General features: G+C 43.5%; 2 protein-coding genes across 9 annotated transcripts in view; both read right to left on the reverse strand.

The window, feature by feature from the left end:
* The window catches only part of cicb (capicua transcriptional repressor b), a 53312-nt gene extending 41427 nt beyond the window's left edge, over nt 1-11885 (reverse strand). For all 3 annotated transcript variants that reach the window (XM_020040947.3, XM_020040946.3, XM_020040945.3), the window contains exon 1: nt 11668-11885. The gene's annotated coding sequence lies outside the window, so the exon portion shown is untranslated. The remainder of the gene's footprint in view (nt 1-11667) is intronic.
* Nucleotides 11886-19280: 7395 nt separating this feature from the next.
* erfl3 (Ets2 repressor factor like 3) overlaps nt 19281-24028 on the reverse strand; it is a 57049-nt gene continuing 52301 nt past the window's right edge. For all 6 annotated transcript variants that reach the window (XM_029115365.2, XM_029115366.2, XM_013139334.4 and 3 more), the window contains one exon: nt 19281-23974. In XM_029115365.2, coding sequence (XP_028971198.2) covers nt 23345-23974 — 630 coding nt within the window. In that variant the 3' untranslated portion in view covers nt 19281-23344. The remainder of the gene's footprint in view (nt 23975-24028) is intronic.

Below are 24028 nucleotides of genomic sequence, written 5' to 3' on the forward strand. Positions count from 1 at the left end.
TTTACTGCATCACAGAGGCACCACCCTACCTACTTTTTAATTAAAAAAACAAGAGACTCCCTATTTCATTAGATATCATTGATACTATAAACTGCACAGCACTGTTGTGAGATTTAGCACAAAACAATTACCTGCACATTTTCTAGCAGTTGTGAAATGTTATGTGACAAGGTGATTTGATGGGCCAGGAAGCACACGTGCAGAGGGGCTGATACACAGGGAGATGGACACATAGGGCAAAAACAAAGAAAAAAGGGGAGAGAGTCTGAAGGGAGGGAGAGAGAGATGGAATAGAAAAAGGGTGTAAGAGAGTGAAAGGATGAATATGGCGGCTGTGCAAATACTGTCAGCCATTACTGTACAGAGTTATAGGGATTTACCACACGATACCACACCAAACCCTACTTCGTCGTTCTCTTTCTCCTCTTCTCTTTATATATATACATACATATATATATATATATATATATGTGTGTGTGTAAATATAAATAAGATAAAGAGAGGAGGAGAAAAAGTATATATATATATATATATATATATATATATATATATATACACACACACACACACACACGCACACACATATATATAAACATTTAAACAAAACAACTACTTAGAACAATAAATATTCTGGCATTGCATAATGTGCTCAATTTAGGAAATCCCAGCAGAAGATCGGCATTTTCAGTTATGCGCATACCAGCATGGACATAATAATACAAAATCATGGATGTAAACACACATTTATAATACACACACACAGGCAACAACATGGATGTAAACACACATTTATATTACACACACACAGGCAACAACATGGATGTAAACACACATTTATAATACACACACACAGGCAACAACATGGATGTAAACACACATTTATAATACACACACAGGCAACAACATGGATGTAAACACACATTTATATTACACACACACAGGCAACAACATGGATGTAAACACACATTTATAATACACACACACAGGCAAGGACATGGATGTAAACACACATTTATAATACACACACACAGGCAACAACATGGATGTAAACACACATTTATAATACACACACAGGCAACAACATGGATGTAAACACACATTTATATTACACACACACAGGCAACAACATGGATGTAAACACACATTTATAATACACACACACAGGCAACAACATGGATGTAAACACACCTTTATAATACACACACAGGCAAGGACATGGATGTAAATACACATTTCCTTCTAGAGATTCTGTGAGGGTTATTGGGCATATTCTTCTAGTTATTTTGAGGCAGTTTTGGTGACCATGATTTCAGTATTTTGCCAAGGTAAAAAATGCTTCACACACAAACAACATACACTTGCTAACATGGCTTTTTTGGAAGAGCTTACTTCCAAACTCTTAGGCTTTCTCAGACTTTCAGACATGGGAAGGTATTGTGTTCCTGGACAGCCGAAGGGGTGGGATGATTTTGATTAAACCAAACTAGAAGACCAGGTGTATTGATCACTGAACTGAATCTGCACCTCTCTAGGAACAGAGCTGCCTACCCCTGCTTCAAACCTTTGTCCAATTAAAGCTCTTGACCATATTTCCTCGTTCAGCTAAACAAATTGCCAGGCCTTAAATGCTTGGGCCCCCCAGCTTTTGTTGTGTAAGAATGAGTGTTTCCTAGGGAGTTTTGGGTGCTAGGGAGTGTAGGGATGTGGGGAGTGTAGGGACATGGGGAGTGTAGGGATGAGGTGAATGTAAGGACGTGGGGAGTGTAGGGACGTGTGGAGCGTAGGGATGTGGTGAAAATATGGACGTGAGGAGCGTAGGGATGTGGTGAATGTACGGACGTGGGGAATGTTGATACAAGGGGAGTGTTGGGATGTGGTGAAAATATGGACATGGGGAGTGTAGGGATGTGGTGAATGTACGGACGTGGGGAATGTAGGGACAAGGGGAGTGTTGGGATGTGGTGAAAATATGGACATGGGGAGTGTAGGGATGTGGGGAGTGTAGGGATGTGGGGAAAATATGGATGTGGTCAATATATGGATGTGGGTAGTGTAAGAACCATGAGAGTAGAGGGATGTGGTGAACTTATGGATGTGGTCAATGTATGGACGTGGGGATGTAGGGACATTGGGAGTGAAGGGATGTGGGGAAATTATGGATGTGGTCAATATATGGATGTGGGCAGTGTAAGAACCTTGAGAGTAGTTCTGCAAAAAAGAGTGGTCAGATATTGCAACGTCTAGATGTGCAAAGTTAGTAGAGACTAAAGGCTGTAATTAAATCAAAAGGTGGTTCAACAAAATACTGACACAAGGGGGTGATCCTATTTCCAGTGATGATGTTTTTTAATTTTTTTCTGACATGTTGGTGTTATATCTTTCACTTGGATGTTATAAGTTGCACTGAGTAAATACAGCTGAATGAAACAAAAACTGTGTCTGTCTTCATTTCAGGCTGCAAAGCATCAAAATGGGATTATTTTAAAGGGGGTGATTCTTTTCTATACCCACTGTAGAAGTCTGTAATTTTTATCATAGGTACTCTTCAACTGTGAGTGACGGAATCTAAAACAAAAATCCAGAAAATCACATTGTATGATTTTTAAGTAATTAATTTACATTTTATTGCATGACAAGTATTTGATACATCAGAAAAGCAGAACTTAATATTTGGTACAGAAACCTTTGTTTGCAATTACAGAGATCATATGTTTCCTGTAGATCTTGACCAGGTTTGCACACACTGCAGCAGGGATTTTGGCCCACTTCTCCATACAGACCTTCTCCAGATCCTTCAGGTTTCGGGGCTGTCGCTGGGCAATACGGACTTTCAGCTCCCTCCAAAGATTTTCTATTGGGTTCAAGTCTGGAGACTGGCTAGGCCACTCCAGGACCTTGAGATGCTTCTTACAGAGCCACTCCTTAGTTGCCCTGGCGGTGTGTTTCAGGTCATTGTCATGCTGGAAGACCCAGCCACGACCCATCTTCAATGCTCTTACTGAGGGAAGGAGGTTGTTGGCCAAGATCTCGCAATACATGGCCCCATCCATCCTCCCCTCAATACGGTGCAGTCGTCCTGTCCCCTTTGCAGAAAAGCATCCCCAAAGAATGATGTTTCCACCTCCAGGCTTCAAGGTTGGGATGGTGTTCTTGGGGTTGTACTCATCCTTCTTCTTCCTCCAAACATGGCGAGTAGAGTTTAGACCAAAAAGCTATATTTTTGTCTCATCAGACCACATGGCCTTCTCCCATTCCTCCTCTAGATCATTCAGATGGTCATTGGCAAACTTCAGATGGGCCTGGACATGCGCTGGCTTGAACAGGGGGACTTTGCGTGCGCTGCAGGATTTTAATCCATGACGGCATAGTGTGTTACTAATGGTTTTCTTTGAGACTGTGGTCCCAGCTCTCTTCAGGTCATTGACCAGGTCCAGTGATGTAGTTCTGGGCTGATTCCTCACCTTCCTCATGATCATTGATGCCCCACGAGGTGAGATCTTGCATGGAGCCCCAGACCGAGGGAGATTGACCGTCATCTTGAACTTCTTCCATTTTCTAATAATTGCGCCAACAGTTGTTGCCTTCTCACCAAGCTGCTTGCCTATTGTCCTGTAGCCCATCCCAGCCTTATGCAGGTCTACAATTTTATCCCTGATGTCCTTACACAGCTCTCTGGTCTTGACCATTGTGGAGAGGTTGGAGTCTGTTTGATTGAGTGTGTGGACAGGTGTCTTTTATACAGGTAACGAGTTCAAACAGGTGCAGTTAATACAGGTAATGAGTGGAGAACAGGAGGGCTTCTTAAAGAAAAACTAACAGCTCTGTGAGAGCTGGAATTCTTACTGGTTGGTAGGTGATCAAATACTTATGTCATGCAATAAAATGCAAATAAATTATTTAAAAATAATACAATGTAATTTTCTGGATTTTTGTTTTAGATTCCGTCTCTCACAGTTGAAGTGTACCTATGATAAAAATTACAGACCTCTATATGCTTTCTAAGTAGGAAAACCTGCAAAATCGGCAGTGTATCAAATACTTTTCTCCCAACTGTACAGAAGCAGTAATTTTGCTCATTTGATTATCAGCCCGATGATTGCTTCAAAACAGAACCTAAACTATACTTAAACTATTCCAAAAAAAAAATCTTAACACTTTAAATACATTTATTAGGAGGGGGAAGAATAGGTGAGATGTGAAATAGAGAATAAAATCCAACTGACACCACTGTCTAAAGAGGCACAACATAACTGTTGTGGTTTGAGTTTCATTTGTTCGGCCTACAGTAGTATCAACAACTAATAGAAATGCTTTATTTATTTGAAATAAATATATATTTTTTATTGCAAAGTTACCTAATCCCCTGATCATAATCAAATGTTTATTTTTGTGAAAGCACTCATTGCTGTTTAATGTTGTCTTCAGAAGGTCAATTGAGGGCCAGTGGTTTCGTTCTGATAATTTAGCCTACTTGCATTTGCAGTCAAAATTAGCAGCTGCTGAGGCAAAGTCAAGTGTCCGGCTCCTTGGGGCAGCATGCGATGCACATTAGCCTTGATACCTTCCCTACAGAAACCCTGTGGAGCTACTGTGGAGCTTTGGGGGTCAGGAAGTGTAAGGACATGGGAATTATAATAACAGGGGGCATAGGGACATGGGGCGTGTAAGGACATAAGGAGAGTAGGGACATAGGGTGTGCAAGGACATGGGGAGTGTAAGTACATGGGGAGTGTACGGACATGAGGATTGCAGTGACAGGGAGTGTAAGGACATGGGGAGTGTAAGGACATAGGGAGTGCAAGGACATGGGGAGTGTAAGTACATGGGGAGTGTACGGACATGAGGATTGCAGTGACAGGGAGTGTAAGGACATGGGGAGTGTAAGGACATAGGGAGTGCAAGGACATGGGGAGTGTACGGACATAGAGAGTGTAAGGACACAGAGAGTGTAAGGACACAGAGAGTGTAAGGACACGGGGAGTGTACGGACATAGAGAGTGTAAGGACACAGAGAGTGTAAGGACATAGAGAGTGTAAGGACATGGGGAGTGTAAGGACATAGAGAGTGCAAGGACATAGAGAGTGCAAGGACATGGGGAGTGTAAGGACATAGAGAGTGCAAGGACATAGAGAGTGTAAGGACACAGAGAGTGTAAGGACACGGGGAGTGTACGGACATAGAGAGTGTAAGGACACAGAGAGTGTAAGGACATAGAGAGTGTAAGGACATGGGGAGTGTAAGGACATAGAGAGTGCAAGGACATAGAGAGTGCAAGGACATGGGGAGTGTAAGGACATAGAGAGTGCAAGGACATAGAGAGTGCAAGGACATGGGGAGTGTAAGGACATGGGGAGTGTAAGGACATGGGGAGTGTAAGGAAATGGGGAGTAAGGGGTCAGAATAATTATAGTAGTTGGACTATTCTGTATCTATTTCTTATTTATAATGAAAAAAAAAATATTTAGTTAAATTTCAGTTACCAAACAGTTTTAAGATAGTTTCATTTAGTTTCTATTACTCCAAAATATTTATACTTAGTTTTTAATGAAATATAGTTTGTGATAGTATAGCGTAGTTTTTATGTTAGAAACAGTAAATTAAAAGAAGCTATTCATGCCACACACACATAACTGAATAACTCATTTGGGAAGGCAACAGCACATTTATCTGTGTGGCTGGTTTAAGTAAAACACACACCCCTTGAGATTGTCCTATTGGTTTCAATCAACTACTTAAATTATTTGACATATTTACTCAACCCTTTATCTGATGTGAGATGTGTGGAGAAAAAAAACAAGGGATTGCGTTCACAAACCAACTCTGTTTATGTATTGTTCAACAAATAATAATAACCCAAATAACAACACAAGGATAACAGTTCAAAATACAGGGCTTTTAGGTATACTATAAAAGTAAATGTTCTGCCACAGAAAATTACACATTCCATCAATATGTAATGTCAAAAAGTTCAATAATAAACTTGCCCTGTCAAATTCACCAAACAACACTATGCCTGAGAAGGCTATGAGTATAGTAGAATCCACTGATCATTTAGTAACAGAAACTGAGAATAATTCACAAAGTTGTATTATTTTCTGATTACTTTTGGACCTACATTCATACACTGAGCAAAATTATAAACACAACCCTTTTGTTTTTGCACCCATTTATCATGAGCTGAACTCAAAGATCTAAGACTTTCTCTATGTATACAAAAGGCCTATTTCTCTCAAATATTGTTCACAAATAAATGATTATTGCACAGGTGTGCCTTAGGCTGGCCACAATAAAAGGTCACTCTAAAATGTGCAATAAAATGTGCCTTTTATTGTGGCCAGCCTAAGGCACACCTGTGTAATAATCATGCTGTCTAATCAGCATCTTGATATGCCACACATGTGAGGTGGATGTATTATCTCGGCAAAGGAGAGGTGCTCACTAACAAGATTTAGACAGATTTGTGAACAATATGTGAGAGAAATAGGCCTTTTGTGTACATAGAGTTAGTCTTAGATCGTTCAGCTCATGATAAATGGGGGCAAAAATAAAATTGTTACGTTTATATTTTTGTTCGGTGTGGTTCCATTTTAGTGTTTGTTTATCAAAAATATATTGTATTTTATTTTATTTCAGCTTACATGTGTAGTTTAGTCGTACATGTAGTTCAAGGTAATAAACCCGGTAGGGACCAAGGGAAGGTAGGGATATGGTGCGTGAAAAGATCGGGTGTGTAGGTGGGGAGTGTATGGACCTAAGGATTGTAGTGACCTTGGGAGTGTAAGGTCATAGGATTATAGGGACGTCGGGAGTGTAGGGACACCAGGAGTGTAGGGACACAGGGAGTGTAGAGACTTCAGGAGGGTAGGGACACAGGGAGTGTAGAGACTACAGGAGTTTAGGGACACAGGGAATGTATGGATGTGGGGAGTTTAAAGACATTGGGAGTGTAATGACATGGGGAATGTAGGCACATAGAACATGCAAACCGTACAAAATGGGGATTGTGAGATTATGGGAAATGAAGGGACATAGGGAGTGTAGGGATGTAGGAAGTGTATGGACATAGGGAGTGTAGGGATGTAGGAAGTGTATGGACATAGGGAGTGTAGGGATGTAGGAAGTGTATGGACATGGGGAGTGTAGGGATGTAGGAAGTGTATGGACATGGGGAGTGTAGGGACGTGGGGAGTATAGGGACATGGGGAGTGTAGGGATGTGGGGGGTTTAGGGACATGGGGAGTGTAGGGATGTGGGGAGTATAGAGACATGGGGAGTGTAGGGATGTGGGGGGTTTAGGGACATGGGGAGTGTAGGGACGTGGGGAGTATAGGGACATGGGGAGTGTAGGGATGTGGGGGGTTTAGGGACATGGGGAGTGTAGGGATGTGGGGAGTATAGGGACATGGGGAGTGTAGGGATGTGGGGGGTTTAGGGACATGGGGAGTGTAGGGATGTGGGGAGTATAGGGACATGGGGAGGGTAGGGATGTGGGGGGTTTAGGGACATGGGGAGTGTAGGGACGTGGGGAGTATAGGGACATGGGGAGTGTAGGGACGTGGGGGGTTTAGGGACATGGGGAGTGTAGGGACGTGGGGAGTATAGGGACATGGGGAGTGTAGGGATGTGGGGGGTTTAGGGACATGGGGAGTGTAGGGATGTGGGGAGTATAGGGACATGGGGAGTGTAGGGATGTGGGGGGTTTAGGGACATGGGGAGTGTAGGGATGTGGGGAGTATAGGGACATGGGGAGTGTAGGGATGTGGGGGGTTTAGGGACATGGGGAGTGTAGGGATGTGGGGAGTATAGGGACATGGGGAGTGTAGGGATGTGGGGGGTTTAGGGACATGGGGAGTGTAGGGATGTGGGGAGTATAGGGACATGGGGAGTGTAGGGATGTGGGGAGTATAGGGACATGGGTAGTGTAGGGACATGGGGAGTGTGGGGACATGGGGAGTGTAGAGATGTGGGGAGTGTAGGGACATGGGGAGTGTGGGGACATGGGGAGTGTAGAGATGTGGGGAGTGTGGGGACATGAGGAGTGTAGAGATGTGGGGAGTATAGGGACATGGGGAGTGTAGGGACATGGGGAGTGTGGGGACATGGGGAGTGTGGGGATGTGGGGAGTATAGGGACATGGGGAGTGTAGGGACATGGGGAGTGTGGGGACATGGGGAGTGTGGGGATGTGGGGAGTATAGGGACATGGGGAGTGTGGGGATGTGGGGAGTATAGGGACATGGGGAGTGTAAGGACTGGATTGACGGGGAGGGAGTTAGTCTGGGATTTCATCTCAACTCCAAAAAGAATTGTTTGGTTTTGCTCACTAAAACGCTCTTAGCTTTGACTGATTATCAACTGTGTGTGTGTGTGTGTGTGTGTGTGTATGTGCCATACTTTAGATTAATTCTTTTATTTTAGATATTAGAGTCCCTGTTCCTCGAGGCCTATCTCTGGAGGTTATGTGGATCTAGGTTCAGTGTTCTGCAGTGTCAGTGTGTTGATATTGGACATGGTTTGTGTGGTATACCGCTACAAAGAGGTTAACAGCCATGCAGGCTGGATTTGGGCTTTGTTTATAAATTCTAAATGTCTTTATTCATTTAAGACAAAAATTCATAAATGTCTTTCTGTGCTCAGCACACTATATTAATGTTCTGAATTTTAGAAAAATTACTATGGGAATGTATAGCATAGCCATAATTGCATCTTCATCTGGGAAAATTATAATGTACTGATTAAGTTGATCAGTGGATCAGTTGATTTTTGGTCAATCACAAATAACAAAATAGGAGATGACCCTTTTTATTACAGTACAATACCAATAAAGTACAATGTATGATGATTAAAATACCATCTAATATAGCCTACGGTGTCCAAGCTAAAAGTACTTGACCAGTTACAAGATTAACCAAAGTGTAGGCCCAATATTTAGAAAACAACAACAAATTTGAAAAACACTACGAATATCAGACTGGAATACCAGGAGTTTTGACTACACACACAAACACACACACACACACAATACACACACAGCAGTCCCTTTAGTGCGAATTTCACAGAGCAGTCAAACACACACACACAGTTAAATTCTCCACTGGACTAAGACCACTGTCACACACACACACAGCAGGGTTCAACGCTGACATTTATTACAAGGAAAGAAAGCGTGCGCCTAAGTTTAAAAAAATTTAGGCACACAGAGAAATATAGACCCACAATGGAAGTATACTTGAGCTATTAAATTATTCATTTTTTTTAATTCCAGGTCACACATTAAAGTTCATACACAAGTAAAATGGGTGCAATGTTTCACACGCGCACACACACACACACACACACACACACACACACACACAGCCAGACACACTAGGCATCAATACAGACATCTAATCTCTACAGTTCTGAAAGACAAGAATCGCATTCAACTTAATTATTATATGATACCGTGATAGTAAACTACTGCCACAATGCCATTTTATTGAACCAATCTAAAGAAAAACACCAGTAGTGCAATGCCCAACCACACCGTGGCAGAGGGGGTGTGTGTGTGTGTGTGTGTGTGTGTGTGTGTTTCAGTGTGTGTGACTGTGTGTGCATGACTGTCCGAGTGTGCGTGTACAAAACACCATATGTTGAGTTTGTGACTTTGCGTGGTCTCTACCTTGTTTGCCACTGTACCTGTTTAAAGCTAGGAGTGTGTGTGTGTGTCCGTGGCAGTGTCTGCATGCATGGTACGGCCCACTGCAGTTCATCCCTCTCCAAAATGCATTTTATGGGCGTCTGAAAGGGCGCAGGGCTGCAGCTGAGGGAGCGGGATGAAGACAGAAGCTACCTCACACCACCAAGGAGTAGAGGCGTAGTAACAGAGTACCACCGCCTCTCCTGTGCTTTACCAATGTGCCAGGGACATCCTATCTTCAAACTGGGTCATAAGACAACACACAGATGAAACAAAAAAACAAATATAAAACACACTCTTTAGTAGCTCTGGTTTATTTACTCAGTGTACAATAAGAGACTGCACAACGCAAACATGAAGTATGTTTCCGATGAAGTATTTTTGGTGTAGTAAGAGCACAAGCTATGAACGAGTATGTGTGTGTGTGTGTGTGTGTGTGTGTGTGTGTGTGTGCACTATGGTGGAGAACATCAGGTTAGTTGTGACGTAGTTAAAATACTGTCAGCTGCATCCTTGCTGGCAAATGACTGTCACCATCCATATTATCGATGAAACAAAAACATTGAAGGTTGAGACAACAGTTAAGGACTCCGGTCAGTTATTGATCTGCGGCTCTAACGCACTAAAGAAGTCCACTGTTGAGTGGGACCCAATGGCTGCACTGCAAAAGCTAAATCAATGACAAACTGCTCTACTCAATTACACAATATATTCAAGAGGGACTTTGATATGCATGAAGAAATTATAAATGCAGGAATTCGTGCATAAAAACATTGATGGAGATGCAGTCAGTAGGGACAGTGCCAGTGCACACGTCTCTCCATCCAAATGCAAATGTTGTTGAACTCTCTATGAAAATATTGTTCATGTCAAATGATGAAATGTCTATAAGGGAATGCAGCTCAAGGCAGTCCCCTGGAGTGCTACAGTATAATTGTAGTTTAGCCGGGCAGAAATGTGGGAGCACGGCCTGAGAGGAGCGGTAACAGTGCCAGGCAGAATACTGCCAGGCAGCATACGAGCGGGTTCACACCGACCGAAGCTCTGCGTTGATCGGAGCAAGAGTAGCCTAGAGCCGCTGCACTCCACACCACCACAAAATGTCAAAGGCGTATTATGACTTGCGGCTGTCAACTCAGAAGCAAACCAACACAACTGCTTGATCAAGTGCTAGTCCAACTAGGCCTTTTTGTAATACACATCGTCGATTTGAGCATACAGCTTTCACTAACTATAATGCAAATTGATTGCAGTTACTTGGATTGGTTTTAGGACCCAAAAGTTTCCTTTAGTCAGCAAAGCACCATTTATTTGAAACGGGTCATACAAGTAGCTAATCTGGAAACTACGTGGTTGAGGTAGTGGTAGTAGTAGTAGCAACATCAGCAGTAGTAAAAACACCGTAATTACAACTGCTTGGGGTCTGCTGTAGACCCCAATAATTTGAACGTGGTTTTAAATTATTTTCCATACCGACAATCAGTACAGCAATACTAAATTCTAAGGTGTCATCTTTTTGCTGCACTGGGGTATGTAAGATGGGTCGATTACTAGCTAGGCCGGTTACTAGCCAAGCCAACTAAAACCCACATTTTACATTGCAATGGCATATTGTATTTTGGAAATTGTATTCTGTACATTGTAAAACATGAGGCTGAGTTAACTTGGTCAGGTCAATTACATACGCGCTGTTATGTTATGAAATGAAATTAAGTTTACTGCAACATTAAGGTCGAGAGTAGTGGTGCAAAGTTACTTGTAGCTTGCTTGCAATGCAGTTAAACATTTGACAAAGTTTAGTGACTGTGCACCCCACCCCCTCGCCCCCTCTTTTTTCTCATCCCTTCCTTGATACTTGGTGAGCGAGCTGTCAGGCTTTTTTTACACGCAATCTGAACGGAAATCAGGACCACCCGACCGTTAACCGTTGATAGTAAATGCTGTGTTTGTTTGAAAAATAAAATACAAATCGCTTAGTTGTGACTCACCCAAACCGAAAGATTCAGTTGGCAATAGAAATATTTACGATCCTATTTTGCAGATGAAGAAGCGTGCAAGGTGGTGGGTTTACATCCCTCGACTGTCCATAGCTAATGTGTGGTCCGGTTTCGTACTTTAATTTCCCTCCGTAAAACATGTCTTTTTTCCACAGCAACTCAAACAGGGATAAAAAACTATCTGAGTCCCTTTTCCACTAGTCACAAAATGGTGAATGAACCACTAACACCTGGCTTCTCTGACCAATCATAGATCTCTGACAGGTACAGTAGCCTATCAGTGTTGACCGTAAAAAGAAAAGGGCGTAGAGAGCAGCCAAAATCCATATGATTGACACGTACTTCTAGCCAATGCTGATGGAATATTACACCAACACGGTGCCCAGTCCCAAACTTTACAGTATCCAATAAGGACATTGGGCACACTGAGGTATGATTGGGAACCATAGGAACAGTGTGTGGGTGGACCCAAGGGAGGGGCCGAATCAGAATGTAGCCAATAGAATAGCATAGAATGCCCCCCTCCAGAAATAATGGGGTACGCTTACCATAACTGACAGCGCATGGGTCATCACTGACTAGTCTGCTATAGGGAGTCAGTGCGACATTTTCCTTATCACGGAAAAATCAAAGAAAATATAGTTCGTTGTTAATGGTGAGCAGTTACAGAAATTACAACTTCTTCCGCGATTTCTGGATATCTGTCAACTACCTCGCAGCCCAGGAGTGGGGAAAGTTGGATAGAGAAATTCACAGATGTCTTAAAAAGTTTTAGTGCTCTCGAGCCCATTTGAATGGTTGAGATATTAGTCTTGTTTAAAGTTGTTATACTGTCAAATACATTTTGTGCCATTACACCGTTTCAGTTTTTTTCTCCGTCCTTTGGCTGATTTCATTCCTTTTCTCTCAGCAACAGACCCTTACCTCGAAACCAACAGCCAACCACGGCGCTGAATTCAACTCTGTCGACGTCGACGGTCGCTATTCCCCGCCTTTCCAATAGAAAATGAACCGAGAATCTTAGCTGACGTCCTGTTGCTAACACCTGATTGGCCATGCAGTGTGATGTCTCCCAGCCAATGCCCTAACGCAGAAGTGATGTCATCACGCGTGTTGCCACCAGCTGGACCACGGGGGCGTGGTCTGGCGTAAACTCGGCTCACCCCGTGTTTACTGCAAGTATGGTAGTACGAGAGAGAGCCTGGCTGCATGCAGGAGTGGCGTGCGGAGCCTCTGTAGTACTATGACACACACACACACACTCAGCCACACACACAGACACACAAATACATGGGCTACTACAGTAGACCGCTACTCTCACTGCTATAAAGTATAACATTTGTGTAGATTTCTGTTCTGGAAGCATTTCTGCCAAAAGTAAAAAACTGTGTTTAGTACTGAACGTTCTGATTTATTATATATATATTAGTGTTGATTTTTTTTTCTCAGACCAAAAAACAAAAAAGACACTTACGTAGTAAACATGACATAATGCTTCCTTCTGTAGATTGATAGGCAGACAGAAGCATCTCACAGCCCCATCTGTCGGACTTTACCTGTAAGTGCTTCCTCAAATGCCAAATGGGATAAGGTTTAACATTTGGTTTTTCAACAGTGGAACTTGTTTTAGACACATTAATAAAAAAAACTAAACAGTAAGAAGACAATAGTAGGCGGGTAGAAACATTTTGTGTGGGTGTTTGTATTGTGGGTGTTTGGGTGTGCGCACACATGCGTGTGTAGTCTGTGTGTGTGTGAAATCCAGGTGTATTTGTACATGTAGGGAACAGGAGTCCCCAGAAAGATATTAAAACCTGAAAAATAGTCCTCCACAGGGTTTTATAGTACGTCCCCACTAGGAAAAATGCGACGCTTGGCTAAGAGGTTAGTTTTAGGGAACAAACATACTGATGGGCATATTGTTAAGAATTGGGGTAACGTTCAAGCTTAACAGCCGGTTGGGTTTAGGGTTAGGTATTAGGGCTAGGTTAAGTTCATGCATAAAGGTTAAGTCATTGGGGTTAGGTTAAGAGTTAGATTTAAGGATAGTGGATAGGGAACATATTCCTGGTCCACACAAGGATATAAAAGTAGAAAAAGAGCTGTGAGGGAGACATCTAGTGGTAAACAGACAGTACTGTGATAATGTCTAAACATTTCAGTCTGTGAACATGCAGAGTAACTACTTTACAACTCTGGATTATGAGTTAGGTTTTCTGTTGTGTGCTGCTATCAAGAGAGTATTATTTGGCTTTACTAACTCCCCCACAGACCTTTGGATTTTCATTCTGGGAAATACCTAGTGTGTTTGACACTACCTGTTAGACCTAATCACATGCCTAATCAGGCAATCAAAATGTAAGTTGTTTGTGTAGATTGAATGGAATAATTGTTGTGAAAAAAGCATTTGAGACATTAAACCAAACCTGGTTTTACATTATAAACTGAACCAAAAACCTAAACCAGAAAAAATAACATGTTAAAGGCTAAGGCCCTACTGTGTAATTAATTAGGATGTACAATACAATACAATAATGGTACATTAACTGCATTCAAATTAATCAATCAGTGCATTCATTCTGTGAAATTTAACTCATGTTAGTAATCAAATACAGTGAGGGAAATACTTATTTGATCCCCTTTTGATTTTGTATGTTTGCCCAAAGACAAAGTAATGATCAGTCTATATATTTTAATGGTAGGTTTATTTGAACAGTGAGGGACAGAATAACAACAAAAGAAATCCAGAAAAACGCATGTCAAAAATGTTATAAATTGATTTGCATTTTAATGAGTGACATAAGTATTCAACCCCTCTGCAAAACCTTAATGACTTGAAGAAGATCTGCAAAGAGGAGTGGGACAAAATCACTCCTGAGATGTGTACAAACCTGGTGACCAACTACAAGAAACGTCTGACCTCTGTGATTGCCAACAAGGGTTTTGCCACCAAGTACTAAGTCATGTTTTGCAGAGGGATCAAATACATATTTCACTCATTAAAATGCAAATCAATTAATACAATTTTCTGGATTTCTTTGTTGTTATTCTGGCTCTCACTTTTCAAATAAACCTACCATTAAAATATATAGACTGATCATTTCTTTGTCAGTGGGCAAACGTACAAAATCAAAAGGGGATCAAATAATGTTTTCCCTCACTGTATATGCTTGCTCTACCCTTGAAGTGTAAATAGCTCATAGACTAAAAGAGAGATAGACCTGAGCTGTGTGGATGACGACATTACTGTGCTATGTTACCCTTGTTAACAAGTCTTAGGGTCTCCCCCTCTCAGCAGGGTTCTGACCTTTGAACTTGACACTTGACCCAATAAACTACCCCCCTCGCTACTCTCCCATCACAGTCATTGAACTGTCATGTGTTGGGTCGTTTGAGTGTTGGGTCGTTTGAGTGGCCTGTCCCTGCCACAGGGACAGCAATTTAAGTAATGAAAAACAGTCAATCGATAAAGGGATGGAAGCTAGGGGAGACAGAGCTATATAGAGAGACCGAGGATAATACTTCGCTACTAAGAAAACATTGAGGGGATCAAGTCCATATTCAGCCATTTTATTTAAACTGAAGAGAATACGGAGGTGGTTTCCATTACCAAGGCTACAGAAGTATCAGTTAAATGTTTGTTCTGAAAGTAGGAGACATGTTTTTATCAGTTGTATTTTATCAGTTGTATTTCTTAATTTTTTTGCTGATTGTTTTGGACAGTTTCTTTCTTCTCAGTATACATTGTGCACCTCATAACAGAGAGGCCTTAAAACACAAGCTTTGACCTCAAATGTCACAACCTGTCACTGATGTTTACCACAAGCTGGCTGACATGAGAATCACTGGCGGCAGACAGAACACATCAGTGTTCTCACCAATGGATGGCAATAACATTTGAGTGCATGTCATGGTTTGTATTTTATACAGGAGTTTATCCATCCAGCGCTCCCACCTCCTTACCGATATCTCTTACTGGTTGTAAGTACATAGGCAGACTGCTAAAATCTTTGACAGCATTGGCCTCTATAACTCCGCAGAGAAACACAGTAGTATAACCCCTGACCTCTAACCCTTGGCCCCTGTTCCAGCCCCATTAACCTAGCAGCAATGACCTTAGGGCCCTATTCACTTAAAGCCACTAACCAGGTCTCCAGGGAGTCCAAAATCAACATTTCAGATCTGTTGAGGATACAATAAAAAATATTTCCCACAAAGGGACGCAGATTTAAGGGACTCTTAACAACCATACCTAGGTAGGGTCTTTGAAGAATTATACAAAAAATGTAAATAGTTTTGCTCTCCATGATGTCTTTCAAGGGAATTTTACAGGTACCTAGAGGCTACCACCTATGACTGTATTTGCTAGTGTGTAGCCAAACTATTTTAGTCCTGTGATCTTAACCTAGTGAGAACACAATCCATATCTTTTGAAGGCTTACCCTAAAACTTGTTTACAAGGCTCATTAACCCTAACCCTAACCCAAAACAGATCATGAAAAAGTGGTGTGGTAGAAATTTGAGTAGAAGTGTGTGGGTCGAGTCAAATGCTGTTTTCTTTGGAAAAAGTGAAGAGGTCTTCGTTGACTCTATGTGCTATATTTCTATACTGCTTATGTTCATACTTAAACAGAGGGACCGCATTCCTATCAGGTAGTGTATCATATCACGTGCCAGCAGAGACACGGTCTCTTCCCTGAAATCTAGCTGCCTGCACAGCTTCTCTCTGCTCAAACCAACCACACAATTTCTCAACACCCCACCCAGAGCCGAGGCCATTAGAACTCATTAGTCTGATCAATAACCCAGTAAAAACCTTATTATACTGTTATGGGTCTAGGAACAAGATAGAATAACACACTTCCACCAGTCCTTGGTTGATTGGTCTGTCCTGCCTCGTCTGATAGTTAAGTTTGATATCGGTATCCAGGAAGGCTACATATGAGTACACAGATGAAGTAGATGTGGTCGTTAGGCTGGCTAACCTATACAGTGTGCCTGTGTGTGTGAGTGTTTGTGTGTGTGGGTGCATACATCCACGTATAGGTCACACTGCCTCTCACAGAAAGAGAGAGAGAGAGAGAGAGTGAGAGAGCTGAGACTAATTAGTGTAAGATCTTGTGACAGAAGCCATTTCATTAGCAACAGACACTTTTCCAAAAACAACTTTCCTCACTTAGAAACAGGAAACCCCAAATAAGAGAAAAAAGGTATTTTATCGCCTATTTGAATGGCTGGACTAGTGTTTTTATCAGTGATTTGCTACACCTAGGCTACATAACATTGAGGAAAGGCAACAAAAATGACAGCAAACTGCAAGCCGAACATAATAGCGTCGTTAAATGCAAACAGAGGTGGTAAAAGAGGCCAACTGCCATTTGATCTGTAACATACAGTATAGGAGGCCCTGTGTATTGCAAGAATTACTTGCAGAGTAACAGGACACCATTCAGCTGTTGCAGGGATATCATATACTAGTCAACAGTGAAACTCTGTTCCCGTGTAAGAGGCCCTTGTCAAACACATTCCACTCTTTATGAGTGAGGGACAATTTGAAGCAGCCAGTAGGCCCCTGGGTGAAGCAACGAATAGGCACATGGGTGAAGATTTATGCACGGGTGAGGTCGAGGTTAGCACTTCGAGTGAATGTTGATCTACAACTTGATGATAATGGCATTTTGACAGAGAGAGAGACAAGGAAAATTGACTTTAACAAGATAAAATGCCTTGTGAAATTGGGGTTTAGGGTAAATTGTAATTTGTGATTGTTGCCCATTTCTACAAAAGGTTAATTTAACTAGCAGCAGAGCCTTACTAAGGTCAACCACCATAACCTGACACAAAATATGAGTTTGAATCCAAAAGGTTCCAGAAGCTTGAATGTGTTTGCCTGAAGTACTTATTTTACACAGCAGAGGGGGATATTCTTCCGATAATGACAGAGATGAACACATCAATGAGATATGTCGTTGTTCTTACAGTTTTACCAAGACAGTCATCAGCATGTTCTATATTTGTAATCAACACATTGAAATACATTACCCAATGCAACCTTTTACAATAACAAAAAGCATAACATTTCATTTCCGAGGTGACATTTGTGAAACAGGAATTTAGAGTGAACTCAAACAATAATTAGACGACGTGGAACTGGATGTAGATGGAACGATCTGCCAGCAGTGAAGGTGTCTGAGAAACTATCTTGGTCTCATTTGTCTCCGTCTGTGTTGTGGTTCAGAGGTACTGCTCTTCTCTGTACAGGAGAGGATGTGGTCGGGGTGGAGACGCACTTCTGCTTGCTCAGTCTACGTGTTTAGGCACTTTATCGTACGTTACAGAGTGTGTAAGTGCACACCAGTGGGGGATGTGTGCATGTGTGGAGTTCGTGCAGAGAGCATAGTGTGTGCGGTCGTGGCACGGGAGAGCGTCTGAGTGCGTGCTGAAGCTTCTGCAGGGGCATGCAGGTTTCCGCGAAAGCATGCGCTAGATAAGACGTGCATGGGGAAGTGGTGCAGGTGCTGAAAGAGCAACATGTGGTTCCTGTGGTCTGCCTCCTCCTCTCCGTTCTCGCTCCCACCTTCATGTGAAGTGAACACCTGTTGTGTGCGCGCACGTATGTGTGTGTGTGTGTGTGTGTGAGACTGAGGTACAGTGTTTGGAGGAGCAGCAAATCACAGCACCTGTCACACCTGGGCTTCCCATCTGGGTTACTGACACACTGACCTGATGGAGGCGAGCAGGGCCAGGAGACAGGTTACAGCACCAGCCAAAATATTCTGCCCTTTGTATTATGCCCCCTACCGGAACACAAGACACCACTCGTTGAACTACATTTCATGTCACCGTTAAGACTATTTTGAGTAGAAATTACATTGTCAGTAGTTCTAACATTATTAGTTGCTATTAGGCAGCCTTTAACCATTGAAGACCGTCTCTCCATTACTCCATCCCTCCTCTATTTGCCTGTGCATCTTTAAGCAGAGCAAGCCACGGACGTCACACTAAAAGGTACATGTCCATCGCTGCCATGTTCATAAAGCTCGGGAGCATTAGGTGGACAGTGGGCAGCAACGCCACCGACAAAGTGCTTTTCCTCATCACGAACACTGAGCAAATATTGCTGAGTCTCTCCAACCCTCCTTCTGAGGCCCAGGCTGTCCAGTCGCAGGGAGAGAAACTGGACTGCACATTTACTCTGGACTGAACACCTGAACAGTGGGGTGTCAATTAAAAACTACTTAGCAAGTTAAAAGCTACACGTTTACAGGCCCAATATTCAAGATAATTATTAATAATGATATACACCCACGGACACTTGAATAATTCAACCAACGTGTCAGTGTTGTGACTCTGGGTTGTGTCAGGTAATCTGAGATGAGGGTTGAGAATGTCAGACAGAATATTGATAAGGGCTGTCTGACTGTCCAGCCGTCTAAGTGCCTCTGACAACACCAGAGGACCAAAGGTTCCAGCTCTGTTGATATGAACTCATGGACAGGAAATCACCCATCTGGCGCAACAATATTTCAGGCGTTCATGTGTAAAATAGAACAACCAGTAAATGTTAAAAAAAATAAAAATAATAAAACACAACCAGACAAGAATATTGGTTTTCAACCAGTTTTAATTAACCCTGATTACAGCTTAATTACAAGTTTTGAAAAAAAAAAAATAAACATGAAAGAATTAAAGAAGAGAAATGCAATGTTACATCATGGTATTGAATCTCATCTCTCTGAGTGTTATATAACCGCTTAGAGGGGAGAGGAGAGAGAGGGGAAGAGACAGGGAGAAAAGAGAAACCTTTACACAGTAAAACAAAACAAATCCGGTTTTCTTTGAAATGAAACAATCCCCCAAATGAAAAAAATATACAAGAGCCATAGTTAAAGTAACATTATAAAATAAAAATGACAATAGATGACAGGAAATGATCCACTGTCCCTCCCTTACAAGATCCTCCCTCTACTTCATCCCTCTCTGTCACCCTCTGTCGCCATAACGACACCTCTCAGAATTAATATTAGACGTTCAGCTAATCTTCCAGATGTAAAAACTACAGCGGGGAGGGGATGGGATAGGGGCTCCCACTAGAAGCATGGAAGAGGGGTTCACATGGCTGAGATAGTGATGTATGCAACAACACTAAAGCAACAGAAACTCAACCATACCATACTGACCGGGGAGCAGGGGAGGGAACAAATCCAACAATAATAACAACAACAACAACAACAATAATAATAATAAACAGCAATATCGACATTAGGAAGTAAAATAACGTTGGGGTGAGGTTGGTGGCATGTTGCTAAATAGATGTCATCTGTTTGCGGTCTGCCCTTCTAACTGCTCAAACCTGGACACCTTGTCGAACAACCTCCTGACTGCAGATCCCGGTGCAGTTAACAGTCAGGCAGACCATGCACGCCGTGGAGAGAAAGTGATGAAGAAAGTAAAACAGAAGGCAGAACAATGCCCAGTCTGTTGTTGAGATATGAAGAAGAGTTTATAAGGCAGCTGTCAGTTTCAATTCAGACACGGGACGTGGTGTGTGTGTGTGTGTGTGAGGGGGGGAGGGGGGTCGGCTGCGTGTGTGTGTGTGTGTGTAGACACATATACAATGACACCAGGATACACCACATCAGTTCAATGACTGATGTCATTGTTCAGCCACACATTTGCCTGCAAAGGCCAGCTATCCCAGGGGTCCCTAGAGTTCTGGCTTAGTAGTTGGTCAAGTCTTTGTTTGCCCTGAGCCAATCAGAGGCCATTTGGCCCAGTTCAAGCCAATCGGAGGCCATTTGGCCCAGCTCTAGGGGCTAGACCTCTATACTCGAGCAAACGCCTAGATGTGAAAACATCCAAGTCGCAAAATGCTGAGCGCAGGTAGTGTGGGAGGGGTTTAGAAATGCGTGTGTGTTCATGCGTTTGTGTGCGTGCGTTTGTGCATGAAATAGCAGACCAGGTATTCCAGGTGAAGTCATCTGTTATACCTTTACCCTCCATTGTTGTCTTAGAGTAATAAACCCCTTAGCATCCACCATGGAATTCCTCCGCCACCACCAATATGCAGGGAATGAAGCTAATCCAGAAAAGCGTAAGAGAACTGACCTAACTGGGATGAGCTGAGAAAGGACTTCCTGTTGCCTAAAAAGCCCTGGGCTGGCTAACCCTGGGCTCATTCACTGCCACTGTGGACAGGGGGTGCGTGTTCAGTCCATTACGCTGCTGCGAGGTCCTTCCTCATAAAGGTGGAATTCTAGAACAAGACCAGTCCAGAGAGGTGGACTGAGGACGGCTGATGACGATCACCGCAGCTCTGGTCTTCAACTAGCTAAGGAGGAGTAGTGGACAATGCTGGTAGATATCGAGAAACAGAACTGTTCAAAGGCAACTGCTGCATATTCAGTGTACTAGAATGCCGTCCTTTCATGACGACAATGTCTTTTAACACCACCCCCCAAGAAAACAATCCTGAATCTGTCATTTCATTCAATGCTGTTTTTTTCCTTTCCTTAAATCCCAGTTTATAAATTCATATACAATATACAAAGATACAGTTTTTCCGAGTGTAAATCTCAGTTTAATTTTTTTGTTTGAACTACTATAAAGAGTTTATTCTTTATAGCCAACATGCTATAAAACAAGGCATGGAGAGGCAGAGTCCCAGGCGGTTGAGAGGACAGTTCATTCTAAGGGCCGGAATGGGTCTGTAAAACGCTATCAAACATGTAGAACACGTATTTTCCACATATTTCATGCTATTCCATTTACGTTCCAGCCGTTACTATGAGCCAGTCCTCCTCTTTCAAGGTGCCACCATCTGTGGTGGGTGTGTGTGTGTGTGTGTGTGTGTGTGCGCGCGCGCGCTGGCATATGTGGGGTTTGTGCATCTTTTGCTGGTTTAGTTAAAACTATGAAACAATGGTTGGTAGAACCAGAGTAAGGGCTTTGAGTGGAACTGGAGAACCAGGATTCTGTGCGGACTAGAACCAACCAGAGTTGAATAGTTCACTATTAAATGTAATCTGTTACGGTCACCTGTTCCAAATGTCTATCCATTTTGTCACTTGTGGATTACCCAAACTCAGCCATGTAATCGGATTAATTTCAGTTACTCTGGGGATAACTTTCCCTTTAAGTAGCAATTGGAAGAAGATTAAGGATCCATCCAACACATCTGGCGTGTTATCATACTGGTGATCAGACTCACTGATCAAGTCGTTTTCCGCAAACCTCATTTCTTAATTCATTTAAGTAATCCTAAAACTGCTCAAATGTGTAGAATCTGATTACAACAATGTTCAGTTAGTTTATTTTGTAATTTGATAACATGTAACGGATCACATGTAATCAGTTACTACTGCTCCACCCAGGTTAGGATAAGCTAGGCTAACAACTCAATTATACTGGACCCCATTCCCTCCTTTTCTAAAGGAGAGCTAAGAACCATTCTGGAAACTCCTGGGCACACTGCGTCTCCCTTCCCCTCCCCATGGTCCCCTCTCGGTTCCTCCCGGCCATCTAACACGGGGCCACTACCCCCCCACCCACCACTACATCCTCACCTCTCATTCGCTTTCCTCCTTCAGTTCATGATCCCAAGAAAGACAAAGTAGTTAAGAGAAGAAGACATACAGAAAGAGAGGCAGTGAAACTAAACCCTAGTTTGTCCTGACAGAGGAGAGTGTCAGATGGAGTAAGAGAGTGTGCGCTGTATAGTACAGTAGCAGTCCAGGGGAAAAGCGCCTGTCCTAAAAGTACGTTCACTGTCCTCTTCACCTCCAGCTGGTGTGTGTGTGTGTGTCAAGTACAGCAAACGGCTTCCCTGAGTGGAGTGGCCAGTTTTACGAGGAGGAATCTGCCAACGTACCACGACTAGGTCCTACAGCTATAGACAGGAAATCATCTGTCTTCCACAATCGGTTGCCAATCTTCACATTTTCTACACCCATGATTCCCTCCTCGCCCTCTCTCTGTCTGTCTGTCTGTCTGTCTGTGGCTCCTACAGGTACAGGCACTTGAAAAAGCCCCGCCTTCATCTTCATAGAAAAATATAAATGGGAGAAATATCAACCTCCATGTCTGGGGCACTGGGCTTAGGGCCAGGGGTTTGGGAGTCCCCTGAAGAGAGAGAGTAGAAGCTGGACAGAAGGCAGGGGAGGAGAGGCTGGATCTGAGGCAGAGTTTGGGCTGGACAGAAGGCAGGGGAGGAGAGGCTGGATCTGAGGCAGAGTTTGGGCTGGACAGAAGGCAGGGGAGGAGAGGCTGGATCTGAGGCAGAGTTTGGGCTGGACAGAAGGCAGGGGAGGAGAGGCTGGATCTGAGGCAGAGTTTGGGCTGGACAGAAGGCAGGGGAGGACAGGCTGGATCTGAGGCTGACAGTATCCTCGCTCTACTCTCCTGCGGTCTCTGAGGAAGGGTTCTCTATAACATGGAAGGGCTTCGGGAGCTGTGCATTCTCAGGTGCAGGACTGCAGCTGGGCTAACAGTGGGATTATGTCCAAGATTAGTTTGAGTTAGGAGAAAACCATCTGTCAGAATGGCAGGAGTACTACAGAGGAGTCCTTTACATGCTCCTCTACCACCACTGACTGCTAGTGTTAGTGTTTCTAAGTATCCCTGTGTGTGTGTGCGCGTGTGTGGGTGTGTGTGTGGGTGGGTGGGTGTATCAGCAGTCCTTGTTCTCCAGGGACAGTTGGGCGGTTGCTCGATGCAGTTCCTGGCTCACCCCCCTCTGAGCCACTGGGAGGACACCTTCATACCCGACCTGGGCTGGGGAACCGGGGCCACTGGAAGCCCCATTCTCCTCTAACCCTCCGTTGCGCTCTCGTTCCCTCTCCTCCCCACGCACTTTCTTGTCGTCCTGCTCCTCCATGGCCTCCATGCGTTGGTCTTCGCTCCAGCGCCTCTTGAAGCGCAGCTTGAGGGGGATGCACTTGGTCTGGCCCGCGGGAGGAGGCGGCGGTGGGGGGGCATCACCTGGCTCGGCTGGCTCACTCTTCAGGGTGGGGGGCCCGCGGTGCGTGTGAGGGTGGGAGTGGGAGGTGAAGAAAGGCAGCAGGCCTGGAGGAGGGGGCGCCGGAGCCTTGAACACGTCCTCATCCAGATCCTCGTCGTGGGGGTGGGAGGAGGTCCCGTTGGGGTGGTGGTGAGGAGGGCGGTGGGGGCGGTGGGGGTGAGGCCGGTGGTGTCGGGGGGAGAAGAGGTCGTACTCTTCACATCGGTCATCAGGGTCTTCATCACTAATGTCAGTTACCTCCACCTCCTCTTCTGACTCGATGTCTGATATGGGCTCCACCTTCAAAAAGAGACAGAGAGGTAACATTATTGTCAAACTCTTCCCGGGTCCTTA

This window comes from Esox lucius, chromosome 20 (assembly GCF_011004845.1).
Source record: "Esox lucius isolate fEsoLuc1 chromosome 20, fEsoLuc1.pri, whole genome shotgun sequence".
Taxonomy (NCBI): domain Eukaryota; kingdom Metazoa; phylum Chordata; class Actinopteri; order Esociformes; family Esocidae; genus Esox; species Esox lucius.